Source organism: Diorhabda carinulata, chromosome 1 (genome assembly GCF_026250575.1).
Source record: "Diorhabda carinulata isolate Delta chromosome 1, icDioCari1.1, whole genome shotgun sequence".
Classification (NCBI taxonomy): Eukaryota; Metazoa; Arthropoda; class Insecta; order Coleoptera; family Chrysomelidae; genus Diorhabda; species Diorhabda carinulata.
The window spans coordinates 17,930,934-17,945,589 of record NC_079460.1 but is presented as its reverse complement, the minus strand read 5'-3'; the positions used below and the strand labels follow the sequence as shown (position 1 = coordinate 17,945,589).

Sequence of the window (14,656 nt, the reverse complement as noted above, 5' to 3'; positions counted from 1 at the left end):
CCACTTCTAAAGACTGCATTTGACGAAGCCATTATTTCCTTTGATGATTCTAGCCCAGAGCCAGACGATATACCTATTAGTTTTCTAAATTTCTCAAAAACAGCTAAAGCCACACTGCTGGGAATATTTAATCAAATGTCAAAACATACATTTCCAAAAAAATAATTGCAAGGGACTATTATACTCATACAGAAGATAAGAAAAAATAAATTATCAGTTGATTCCTACAGACTCACATCCTTAACCTGCACCATGTGCAGATTATTAGAAAAAATAATTAATAAGAGATTTGTTTGAGAACTAGATAACAACAGAACAGATTCGTTATAGAAAACACAAAAGCCCACTCGGAAACATAAATCTAGAAAATGATATACATTAGGCTTTAGCAAACAATCAGAAATACTATATTTTTTGACATAAACAAAGCCTAACACACATAAACACCTTGAAAGAATGGAACTTAGATGGACATATGCTTACTTTCATTTACAATTTTCTGAATAATAGAAGTATAAATGGTTCTATATCTCACCTCATAACACAACAACATAAAACACCGCAGAGATCACTAATCAATTCAACTCTTTTCTTGATAGCTATCAACATCACCACTAATACACAGGAACTAATAAAAGTCAGAATCTATGCAAATGATCTGGTTATTTACATAAAAAGTAAGAATCAACAACATTGAAATTAATTCTACAATCTCACATGAATATACTTGAAAAATGGTCCAGAGAAAAATGGTTCTGCAGCGAAACCAGATGTAAAATGTTCTCTAAAAGAGAGGTAGACCAAATCACATATCTGGGAATGATCTTCGACTCACAACTGAATTGGAACAGATGTCAGAATGGATTAAACCTATTAAAACTTCTCTCAAACACAGACTGGAGATCTGACCAAGAGATTTTACTCTCAATCTACAGGCATGTCATAAGATCTAGGATCGATTAAGGGTCCAACGCCTATTCCTCCGCTAAAAAACAGATACTAAAATGTTTAGATAACATAGCTAATTATGCATAATTACAAGTAGAACTAGGAGATCCGTCAGTAGCTAAAAGAAGATAATACCTAACATTGTCATATACGTTCGATTTCAGGAATAAAGTGGACTATTTCATTTATAAGAGTCCCAGAGCTGGCTACAAAAAACAGGGTCGATAAGGTGCGCGCCATTTCAGCTTGTAAACTGGCGGCCCCAGCTTAGTACATCACCAAACGCCACTTTTTAAGGTCAGCACAGGTCGGATATGAAGATGCTAGCCAGTTTTTTTGAACGAAAAAATTGGCTGAAAAACCTCATAAAGTGCGCGCGCGAAACCTTTTGTAACGTGCGGTTTAAGCCTCAAATAAGAGCGGTGTAATAGTGCAAGAAGTTTTGCAGGGCGGAAAACCCTCGTAAGAAGTGATCGAAAGTGTCGAAAAACTCATCTGAAAAACCACATAACGTTCGCGCGCGAAACTTATCTATTAGGTTTTTGGGGTCTCAACTAAGAGCAATGTTATAGCGCAAGAAGTTTTGCTTAATGGAAAATTATTTTTGATGTCTCTATTCAAAATATCTGTTAAAAACAACCCGAAATAAAACAAATCATCAGGATACGATGAAAACTCGCTTAAATATAATCATTTTTTATCGCGCGCTTGATTTTATAGCGCTTACTCATTTTCCACCTACTCGAGTGCCGCCAACAACGCAAAAAACGGGCTTCTATTTTTTTAATTCATTTACTGCGTCAATTATCAATTGATTTTGATAAAATTTTTTTTAAAACTTAAAACTGGGAATAATTATACTTTTTGATAAAGTTGCTCAGTATTGAGTAACAGCTCCTGGTGCACCAAGAAACACTCGCGCCTGTTATGAGGTTTTTTAGCCAATTTGTTCGTTCAAGAAAACCGGCTAGCATTTTCATATCCGACCTGTGCTGACCTTAAGAAGTTGCACAAATATATGCTATTCTATAAGCTTTGTCGAAATGCGATCACCAAACCCACAAAAAACCAATTATAACAGACTCCTCAAATGCCTTGAGTTCCTTAAAAATTATCTATACTAACAACCCTATGGAACTACACAGATTCAAATGCATCTTATACAAAACAACAACTTAAATGCCAGATTTTTGTGAGTGCTCTCTCATCAAGGAATACAAGGAAATGAAGATGCTGACAAATACGCAAAAGATCTTTTGGTATGCAGTGATGTAAATATAATGAATAGTGCGGTATATAGTCACGTGAAAGCATATATCAAAATGAAAATTAATCTTCAGTGGCAAGGGTCATTTCAAAAATTAAAACAAATAATGGAAAGTGTTGAACAGTGGCCGCGAATATGCAATAATCGCTAAAAAACAAGTCACATTATACCTACACGTCGCAAAGACAACAATGTCATTTTTCAAATGAGATGAAAATCAATTGACATGAAAACTCTACTAGGTAGGATTTGCGACATGGATAATATCTATAAGTATCTGTTAAATACGTCTTTAATTTACAAGTTATGATTATATCACCAAATCCATCGCCAATACCCAACATGGTTGATGCGAGATACTTGAAAAAAAAATATTGTTTATAAATTGGAAATAATGTAGATATTGGAAGTTGAATTGTATGTATATTTTTCCTACGACCACCTATGAAAATTATAGATAGTTTTTACCTACGATAGTAGCTTATTTTACACAAAATTAACAAAACATACATGTATTGAAATGCCTCTTTTTCTTATGTTATATATGGTCTCGAACTATAGAGGGAATACGCGAATACAATATGAATCTGGCTGGGTGCCGAAAGGCAAAAGGCCAAATTTAAGAAGACAATATGATTCACAAAATCCACTGCAGTTTAGTAATTGCTATAATAACAACTTTTATAACGTCTTTGGAAAAAAGTAAAACAAAATCATTAATAATTATTTAGTTCTTGTTAGGTATCTAATATAGTTACAAAAAATTTATTGTTCTATTGGTTCTTTAGTTATAAAATATTTCGTAATCATTCTTTTCGTTTTTGTCATCTCTAACATTACAAAATAAAGAACATTATGTAGGATTTTTCAACTTTTCAGCACACGTGTTTATATAATTTTCAGCACATGTGTTTAAATACTTTTCTCACATGTGTTAAAAATTGATCAAACCGGTACTCACACGTTTGAGCTTTTACTGTCCCCTCCAACTTTTTGAAATATGTCAGTTTTTCTATAATACAAGCTTTCTCAAAAATGTGTTTTCATCTAATAAATAACTAACACAATCTTTTGGGCATATGATATGATTTTGAAATTTGACTGCCAGTGATCAGAGTCGTGATTTACTTTTAAAATTAAAACAGTAGCTAGCAGATGAGTAGGAATCAAATAATACCAAAGTAATGAATTTTGAATTAAATTAATATTTATTTATGGTATAATACATGAGGGAAATGTGTAAATTCTAGGAACTAAACTACATTCTTCTTATATTACTAATACTAATACAAAGACATATTTTATCTACAATTGTTATAAACCAATTATTGCTCCAATTACACATCATTTTGAGAAGAATGGATAACTGAAGAAATGAAAGGATCTAACAGGTAACAAGTAAATGGCTAACACTATTTAGTAAAATAATATTAATAAGAAAGAAAAATTATCTTCATAATGTGAGGATATAAAATCGACCTACAATCTTATTGTAGTGGTTTCTGTGTAGTGTTTGGTAAGAATAAGCAGAGTAAACCACCTCCTATCAATAGTGCAGTCACGATAAACGTTGGAGCAGGGCAATACATATCTAGCAACTGGGCAATTACTATGTTACCAATTATACCACCCAGACGAGCTGCTACCATAGAAATGGCTATACCAGTGGCCCTAAAAGAATAAATTCACAGTAAATAAAAAAGTGATACAACTTTTATAACGAAAATGATTTTCATTCTATTTGCTCTCTTTAGGATTAAAGAATTTCTCAAACTTCGTATTCTGTTGGATTAGAAGCACATTCTGTTTATTACCTGAGATGAGTTGGGAAAATTTCAGTGATCAGAGAATCCAAAGCTGCATTACCACAGGATATAACACTACTAAATACAGCAGATACAATTAAATTATGAGTCTTGTTGAATACAAAATACATGCAGGCTGAACATAAACCAGAAGATACTGTACTGAACACTGAAAAAAAATATATTTGTTAATATTATTTTCTTTTTTATTTCTTCTTATTCGGTTTTGCTATTCAAAATTTAAAAAGTGAAATAATAACTTCCATACCTAAGAAGAATTTTCTTCCCAGTCTATCCATTCCCAAGATAGCGATGATGTTACTTGGCAATGCAGCAGACACTGTTATTAACGACTCCAAGAATACAGATGATGAAATTTTGTCGTTACACAAATTACCTTCACTATGACTTCCCATGTTCACTACATAATCAACTACTTCACAAACGCCTGCTTCTGCACCGTTGTGCACTTTTGCATATTCATCAAATCTATTAAATAACTCGGGAAACCACATCATAAGACCATAATAACTACAAAGAAATTTTTATTTAAAGAAAATATAAGTATGAAGTAGCTTTAAATTTAAGATCTTGTTATGAAATATTATACAGTATAGTTTGTAAATAAATATACTATACTATAATATAATAATGCTCCGTACTATTGTTAGTATGGAAGTTTATAAGTTATAATTCTATTCCCGATGGAAATAATAAACAGCAAAATAACACGAAAATTAGTTCTTACCCAATATGGAATGTAAAGTTGATTGTGATTGAGATAATTGTGAATTTCAATATTGGTGACACGAACAACTGTTTACTGTTATCTAAAATATCAACAATCATATTTGTATATTTTCCTCTTTTTGCTATTTTTGCTTTTTCTTCAACTGTTAGCTCTTCTTGTTCGTAGATAAGATGTTTAACTGGATAATCTTCTGCATCATTTCCAGTGTTTATATGGTATATGTACTTAAAAATAGCAATTGCTTCTTCACTTTTACCTTGCGAAAGTAAAAATTTGGGACTTTCAGGTAAGAAGCAAAGTAAAGCAGCAACAATGAATGATGGAAATGAGCAAATGAGAAGAAATATCCTCCAGGAATTGTACACAAAGTATTGGTTCTGGAAACCAATATCTGCTGGAATTATTAACCAAGCCAATCCGGCTACAAATAAGTTACCCAAAGTCCAGAAAGCCGCCATGAATGAAAGCATAGAGCCTCTTTTGGACTTGGGTTGAAATTCTGCGAAATACGACCAGATTACTGGTCCGCTGCCCCCTAACCTGCAAAAAAGTGAAAGTTAATAACGCGTATAAAAAGATTTGAAATCAAACGTATTAAACAGGTTTTTACAGTAGTTTAAGATCATCAGTGAAAGTCAGTTTGGGTTCTTAATTCATTTGTAAGTACTCGTAATTTAATAATATTGAATGCGCATATTCTAAAATATGATTTGTAGATTTATCGTTAAAGAGTTGGGAATGGAGACAAGCTAAAAAGTTGAAAGAAACTGTGAGATATAGAAATCTGTTTCAAAAATGTTAACGAATAATTTCAAACTGACATACACCGAGATAATTTGGAAAATAATATCTGAGAATTAAATTTTTGATACTTACGCCGCCCCATTGAGAAATCTGAAGACCATGAACAACTGATATGATTGACAGAAGCTAGAAGCTACAATACATAAAGCGTTCATGAAGGAACTCACGATAAGCACCTTTTTACGCCCTATTGAGTCTGCTACTGAACCCCAAACATAGGCTCCTGCCATCATTCCAATGAAAATGATGGAATTGAGCCATCCCTTGGTTTGGGTGTTGAGGTTTAAGTCGCACTGGGCCGAAGGGAGGATGAACGACATCGAGATGACGTCCATCTCCTCCGAGGTGCTTACAAAGCCGCATACTGCTAGTAAGAGGAAGTGAAATTTCCCATATCTGAAAAAAACATTTGCTTTTCAATTTCTGCAATTTAATATACTATTATTGGAATTAATTTATGACAAATGCATTCATGTACCACTAAATTTTTTCTATAATATCACCTTTTTATGTAGAAAGAAGATTGTACACAGTTTGATAGTAAGAGAATGAACATATTTATATGACCTCGGTATTTGGCGACATATTATGAATTGTTAAATAGATATGATATATTAGTAGGAATAGGGCATAAACCTTATTTATTCTTATAAATTATGTCGTTGCATTCTAATTATCTTATTAAATTATCCAGGATGTCGATTTTCCTCACTTAACCTCTATTAACAAAACAAGTTAAATGATTTGGGGTTTCAACTTAAAGTGAAAATTAAAGAGTTGTGTGTTTATTTGAATGCTTGCTATTGCTATTGATGTCATATTGTGATAAATTATGTGATACCGAGCAGGATGTTCAGCTTTGACATGTAGGAAGATACAAGTTTTTTCATCTTTCAATTTATCAATAGTTTTCAACATAATTTGTAGTGTGTTTGGATGATAATAAGATGTGATAAAAATGTCGTTTCAAAAATACCCCACTCGCAAACATTAGTTTTGGTTAATTTGATGAATTTACATAGATGTATTTAGGAAAAATATTTATAATTAGAAAGAGCTATTGATTCAAATACGAGTTTGCATTTTACTTTGACAAAATTAAGATTAATAGGAGTTAATGATGGACCGACAAAATGCAAATTCACCTCAAGAAGATAAAAAAATTGATAATAATTAATATCAATAACCAGAACCGGACTTAGGCATGGGCCAACCCGGGCGTGCGCAGGGGGCCCCCGCTGCGGGGGGGCCTCGCGACGAGCAATATGATTGATTTTTAAACATATGAATGCAAGCGAAAAATAAATTGACTATAATGAAAAATCAACTTGATGTAAGAATTCACGTAAAACGCCCGCCTTACATAGGCCCCTTAAGTATTTTGGCCCGGGGGCCACGATGACTCTAAGTCCGGCTCTGTCAATAACTGTTCTAATTTTTTTTGATAAATATTAGTTATCAAAAAATGAATGAGAATACGAGGTCTGGCTATTAAATAACGAGACCGCGCGCCAAGAGGTCGCCCTAGACGGGTGGGGTAAAAAATGAGTAGTGCGTTGAGTATCTAGATATCTTGTCTATGTACGTCTCAAAACACGTTTCCGTTACTATTATAGTATTTGTGCAGTAGTGGTTTGAAACGAACGTTTTTTTTTGTCGTCTGACGAAAAACAGAAGCAACGTATTAATCTCAAATTTCTTGTTAAATTAAAAAAAACTACAACTAAGTGTTATAAATTGTTGTAAGAGGCCTATGGGGACAATTCTCTATCTCATGTGTGTGTTTTGAGTGATGTAAGCGCTTTAGAGAGCACTGAAGATATGACCAGTGCTCAGGTCGCTCTGTGACTGTTTCAACTCCGGAAACATGACCAAAATCAACCAAACTGTGCGTGCAGATCGTCGAATGACGAACGGCAAAGATCCTAAAGGCATTCTAAAAACGATTTTCAGCACACGGGAAAGGTGTGTAGCGAGGGGAGGGGAGTATTTAGAAGGAGAGCATTCGAATGTAGAATAATTTTTATAATAAAACTCTTTTTCGTAACCAGACCTTGTAGTGATGGTGAAATATATAAAAATTGTATTTTTAGAAGTAAATATGTAAGTACCTGGTGAGTTCGATGGCTTTCTCGAAGTCAGCTTTCTCATTCGATTTATCTACATCCGATGGGACTTTTAGTGGGAGATCTTTGATCGTTGTGAAGTTTCCGAGCTCAAGATCTTTTGATCCGCAGCCGTTTGCTAGGTGCTCGATTTTTACATCAGAGTCTTGCTTTTGATTTCTTGTTGGTTCACCTTCTACCATTCTACGCAATAGGCAAAGATTTTTTTTATGTGCGGCGAGGAAAATTTGATATAATAGACGAGTTCCGGGGGGGCGGCTTCAATGGGGGCAGCGGACGGGGGTTCTAGCTGAAGCTCTGAAAAAAAAAATATTACAAAAATTATATACAATGATAAAAAAAAACTATTAACCTTAGAGAGGTAGAAATAATTATGGTAACATCACTATTTTCTAAGCGCATTATATAAAATTGTTGAAATGATTATCAAAAAAATGTAAAATACTGTTTTACTGTATACAGTATATGTTTTATTAATACAACTGACAAAGCTTTGCGCAATTGAAGTTTAGTTCCTAGTTCCAACAAGATAACATACAATTATATATTTTCTATAAAAGTCTGAGCTTTACCAGAAACAATTATCTAGTGAGCACATTTTTTGAAATAACATTCAAAATCCACTTGTTAGTCTCCGATTGCGTTTTTACTAAGAAAATGGAAAAAATATCATTTTTGAATACCAATATCACATTTTCTAATCAAAACTACTAAAAACTTTTGTTAACAATTAATTTATTTATCAGAAATTATTCGTGTGGCACTCCATTTACCAAAATACGAAATAATATTTGAAATAATGTCCAAAGCTGTGCGTCTGAGTTGATTCTGATAACAACTGATAAATATACAGTGACATTAATCACAAAAAAGTATATTTTGGTCCAAATAATCTACCCAACAGTTACGCGTCACCCTGTATATATTTTACATTCATAATATCCTTGAAAAAATACGCGTTTTTTACACATGTCTATGAAAACTGATTGTATCTATATCTCAGATATTAAAGACAATTTGAGTGCATATTTGCTTCAGTGAAGTATATAATTGGATTCTTATTTACAAATGAAGAATAGTGAGAAAAATATTTATTAATTATCTGTTAACCCCTAAATTAGCATAACACAACTGAAGATAAATATAAGAACATTATTATTAGACACTATGCATTCGTAATAACTGCATTTTTATGTTTTGTTTACGTTAGTAATGTACATCTGTTTGAACGGATTGAAGAATTTTTAAACTTAACGTATAAGATATTTCTGTGATTTCGATCGTATTGGCATTAATATATTTATACGTATTTATCTACGACCGCCATTAGAATTAATTATTTAAAAACTCTATAAAACACTATAAATACGTGAAATTACATATTATACAAACGTCGATATTCATTATAATATTCTTTTTCATTTGTATATTTATGAAGTTTTGTACTGTCATGACCATTTTGCAAAATATTTTTTAAATTGGAAAAACACTGATTGCACTCCTCCTGAAATTGCGTACAATGTAACTCAACACCTGCTACCAAAAAAGTTAAGAAATATATATGTCATATGGCAATTTCAAAAATCAATCAAATCGTTCTTAGAAGACAAGGGGTAGAAATGTGGTCATAGTAATTGTATTGCCTTGATTGAAAACATAGAGATAACTAGTTGGTTAACCGATGCGTACCACTGAACATTGTATATTATACTAGCTTTTGCTGCTACACGTCAATTTTTTATTATTTGGAAAGGAAGATAGTTCTGTTACTGTACGTAGACTGTATCGCTGCATTTGAGCCTTTGGTCACTTTTCATACCGTCCTTTGACTGCGGACAACTAAAGTCACGCTTTGAGCTCGACGTATTCAACGAGTCGCTAGGTAAGTCGTCGCCTTAGAGAACGATATGTTAATGGTATCCGATATTTGAGACCGTATGATAGCTGGGCATTATGTTCATGATGTCATACAAATTACTTTTCTTTTTCTGCAAGACAACTTTTTCCACATATGACCAGTTGAACTATGGAAAATTTCCAAAAAGGTGTTGATAATGTTTTGCTGTAGCAAACTCGGCGGCCACCAGATTTATATTCTATTAAACTTGTGGTAGATATGATGGGACTGTTGAATATGCAACAATCGCCACAGACTTTAACGCAATTAATCCATGAATTTCTAGCAGACATCGACCACCTTTTGTTGACACCTAGACGTATTCAGGTGTATATTTAGCTGCACCGTCGACAAACGCCTTATTAATTTTTATTATTACTACATTCAAATTGTCTTTTATATATCTATTAAGGTTGGAATCCAGACTTGTAGTGGCTACGGCAAACGATATTAAAATAATCCCGGGTAGGACTCTCTGGTGGAGAATTTTCGAAGTCTATTCGCGACGTGAATATGAATGGTTTTTCGATAATGTAAAACATTCAATTATATTCAAACTTTTTTTCTACGGGTGGTAATAACAATGATAAGGGTTGGATAATTTACAATCATCTGCAAGTTCCTAAATAAACGTTTGTTGCAGTTGAACACTCACTTACTCCCCTCTAATATCTTAACGATCATAAGAAAATTACCAATTGAGTTAATTTAAAACCTAAAAAACAACTCAATAAAACATAACGTCTAGTTAAATGAAGGAATGGAATAAAATCAGTAGTTGATAGCCATGAGGATAGATGCAATATATATTTAAGGGGTATTGTCCTTTATAATGTCAGTGTCAAATAATGACCCGAATTGCAACAGTTAACGTAAATAATAAACCACATGTAAACTATATTCACTATTTTTTACTTGAAATACATTCTTCATACTAAATATACAGAGCGCATGGAAAAATATAAAGAAATTTTGAAAATATACAGGAAATTTTTAATAAAATGGATAGAAAACGGATAGCTTTTCATAAGGAAAAGCATTTTGCACAATAAAAACTATACAAAGGTTGCTACTTAAGTTTTGAGAGAGAAAAATAAAAATAAATATTTATAACTGGATATGGTTTTATCGTTTTTCAAAATATTCTCCATTAGGATCACTTCGCATGCGTTTGAACCAATTGTCAAAGCATTTTTTTCATTTCGATTGAAGTACCTCCAAAACATGTGATTTGAACCCATCAACTGCTTCTTCAGGTGTAGAAAAACGTTGACCTCGCAATTTATTTTTGATCTGCGGAAACTAGAACTAGAACATTAATTGTATGTTTTGACTGTTCAACACGTTTTTGTTTGAACTGAGGTTTGAGAGCTCGCATTGTCGTGGTGAATAATGATTCGTCTTATGCGATTGGTTTCCGTGACGTTTGGCAAACAAATGCTGAAGTACCATTCATAAATGACCGTTGCTATAATGGAACGGTGTCCAGTTATTCCGAAGAAACAGGCAACCATTTGCTTCGAAATGCTTCGTGCGCGAACAGCTATCGTTGGATTTGGCTCGTCTTGAGACCCATACAGTCGATTGTTTTTTAATTTAGGGTTCATATGCATAGATCCATGCTTCATCGACTTTCACGGAGTACCACGATTGAATTTTTTCTGCATTTCTTTGCTTTTTTTGAGCGATTGTCAAATTATGCGGTATCCAACGTGAACAAATTTGTTTGACAGCCAAATTTTCAAGCAATATGGCATGTATGCGAGTGGAACTAATGCCCAAGTATACCTCAATTGCACAGTATATCTCATGTCGATTTTGCAAATCAGTTTACGCACAGTATCGATGTTTTCTAGACAGCCGATTTTTGATGACCTTCACGAAGTGTGACCACGAATGAATTTGGGAAACCAAAGAAGTACGTTGTCTCGAGATGGTGCTTTATTATCAAAAGTCGGAAGGAGCAAATTGCTCTTAGTTTAGTCCACGTCGAAAGTCATAGAAAATCATCGCACGAAAATGTTCACGGCTTAATTCCATTTTTTGACCAAGATAAATGTCTCAAGTATCTGTAAACAGCTTAAATAGCGCTTGTATGACAACACGTTCTGAGTACGTTCATTATTAAAAATGTCACACTTTATGATGACAATGTCAGATTTGACATATTCAGATAAGTGTTGCCATGTCTTAAAACTTGAGTAGCAACTCTCGAATTCTCTGTGCTAAAATGTTTGTTACAATAAACATGCCATGAACTATATTTTTACTTAAAATACATTGAATACATTTTTCAGACTAAATATACAGAGTGCATGTTGTTTTAGTAATTTATTTATCGGGTAGAATGAATTAACTTTGTTGTCGGATTCAGACAGTTTAAATTGATTTTTCTTATATTATGAAATGTTAGCAGTAATCAATTCTTGGCAAAATGATATTTAATATTACAAATTATTAAAGATTCAGCATAACGCGAATTTTACTGGATGTATTTGTCCACTTTCTCATGAGATAAGTTCCCGTTATTTGTTACACATATTTGAAATATCAGCGAAAATCAAAGCTGTTTATTTTGCGCATTTATTTTTTAACGACGCATTTAATATATTTCAGTAAATTTATTCGAAATTTCATAAATAAACATTCTCAATTTGATATTTACAGAAATTTTTCTTAAAATAAAAATATAATTTGGTCTATTTCTAGTCACTTTTAATTAGAATTAATTCATTATAACAACTGTATTTTATAAAGGTAACATCAGACCTTCAAACTTTATATATGGGTATCGTTTTCAAGAAGATTGCATTGGAGTGTGCAAAACTTTCCTAGACAAGATATTTATCTGTACTAGGTCTCTACAAGAGGATAATGTTGACTTTATATTATAGAAAATAATTGAGTTTTCTATATACGGCAGAAAGGTATTAAAAGATCAAAATATGTTTTCCTATGTGCTTTTAGAGCTTTTCTAAAAAAAAGTACAAGGTTATCAGTGACAATTTCTAGCATATACAAACGATGTTATGTTGATAGAAAATGCAAAACAATAATTAATAAACAATATACGAAATCATATAGAATTCGGTTTGTAAACACGCCGGCACAATTAGAGAAAAGCCAAAAAAACGTTGGATTTCTTTAATTTGCAGGGTATTTTGATGGTGCTTTTTGTTGAAGTGTTAATATCTTTATAACAGATGAGTGTTGATTATTGTGATAAGAGCTCCAGTGAATACTGCGAATGGAAAATGAGGATGATTTCACTCTTTACATATGAATAGTGCTCATGGTTCTGAAACATAATGAGTGATGTACCAACAACTTCTCTGTCTAGGGCTGTAACAATTAGGGAGGGCACACCTATTGCTCAGTCGGTCTTTTAGGAAATTCATAGAGGGAGAGAAAGAGACTCGTTTGTTTATTTTTGAGAGGGATAGGGATACGCATAGTTTAGGAATTGCCCTGTCTTTTCCTCTGCAGGGTTGGTATTGTGTTGGATTAGAAGAGTGTCGTTTGATATTAACTGAAATAATGGAAGCCAAAAAATGACTCGACGAACCAAACAGTTTTCTAGAGATTGTAATAGATTTTTTTCCTTGTTGTGAGTGATTGGACTATTCATTGCATTATCTGAGAGAGACTGGTTAGTACATGCACAGACGAAGACAGGGCAGAAATCGGGTAATTAGCACTTTATATTACCATTTCATGGTCATGTAAACAGATATCCTCAACACTTGTGTAGAAAGATTAGCAGTCACTCGTGAAAACCCAGATTGAACATTTTTGCGTAATTTTTGTGATGGGGGAGGGAAATAGACAAAAGAGCAAATTTCACTGTAACTGTCAATGATAGTATGGGGTGGCATATAACACTAATGAATCGCGAGCTGTACCTTGATACGTGACCGAAATTTTAGAATCTCATTCATTTTCATGAATGATAACGACTGGAACTACCTAGGAAGAAGGGTTAGATAGAAAATATTTGTCCCTTATAATGTGGAAGGGCTTATATTGGCGTTGATTGAAGGGTGGGACATTATATCACAAGAACTTATCGATAACGTTATCCATTAGCATGAGAAATCGCGCGCCAACTTTAGTTAGAGCATGTAGCGGCAATAAACGTCATTAAATCGTTCTTGCATATTTTCTAACATTTAACAGATTCAAGTTCTAATGAAAACCAGTTCAATTTTTGTGATTTTGGTTTAATCCTTTAAAAAATATATTGTGTATATAAGTTACTTTAGCATGTGTAATGTATCTTCAGGCTAACCAATGATGATTGACCATATTCATTATATTAAAACATCAAAACTACTTTGAAATAAACTATTTATTGAATAATGTTGAAAATAAGTAAATGACCGTAGTTTCAATAATTCCACGACCATAATCGAACGAACACCAGAATATTGAGACATCTATCTGTTTACAGACCGCTCTTAAATACTGAAAAATCCTATTGTGTACAATTATCTATAAGTATGGTCGTTAGAGTTCCATCGATACAAAATAAAGTACGTAATTTGATATCATTGACATCCGGAATCAATCATCTATGATGTGGGCCCCCATTAGGATCGTGTACCATAAATCTTAATAAATACAATAAACCTTGAATTTAAGTAGCTAAATTTATGATTCTCCACAGTCATATAAATATAAGACAAAATTTGGTAATCCAAGAGGATAATTAATGGAGGGTGAAAATAAGGAATGTTTTTGTATCCTTAAACTAAATGACTAACAGGCGTGTTTATATAAATGAAAGCAAAATAAAATACATATAATAGGAAGAGATGACAATAACGCACAAAACTATTTTAAAACAGAGGAGTGCAGATTATGACTGAATAGATAAAGATGGAGAAGAGCGATTGTTAGACAGAATATTAAGGTAAGTTAAAAAATAAAATATAAACAAAAAAAAATGTTTATAAAACGATTATAAGACCTATGCAATGGAAACGATCACATTAAGAAAAAAAATAAGAAAATTATCTTAAAGTAATAGACAGAAGAGAAAAATTTTGAAACCAGATA

General features: G+C 32.8%; 1 protein-coding gene across 2 annotated transcripts in view; it reads right to left on the bottom strand.

Annotated features, from left to right (window-relative positions):
- Positions 1-3,400: 3,400 nt before the first annotated feature.
- The window catches only part of LOC130892271 (synaptic vesicle glycoprotein 2B), a 60,081-nt gene continuing 48,825 nt past the window's right edge, over positions 3,401-14,656 (bottom strand). For both annotated transcript variants that reach the window (XM_057797602.1, XM_057797687.1), the window contains exons 2-7: positions 7,687-7,998; positions 5,648-5,971; positions 4,769-5,311; positions 4,289-4,551; positions 4,030-4,189; positions 3,401-3,886 (exon numbers count right to left, since the gene is read on the bottom strand). In XM_057797602.1, the coding sequence (XP_057653585.1) occupies positions 3,703-3,886; positions 4,030-4,189; positions 4,289-4,551; positions 4,769-5,311; positions 5,648-5,971; positions 7,687-7,883 (1,671 nt within the window). In that variant the 5' untranslated portion in view covers positions 7,884-7,998 and the 3' untranslated portion in view covers positions 3,401-3,702. The remainder of the gene's footprint in view (positions 3,887-4,029; positions 4,190-4,288; positions 4,552-4,768; positions 5,312-5,647; positions 5,972-7,686; positions 7,999-14,656) is intronic.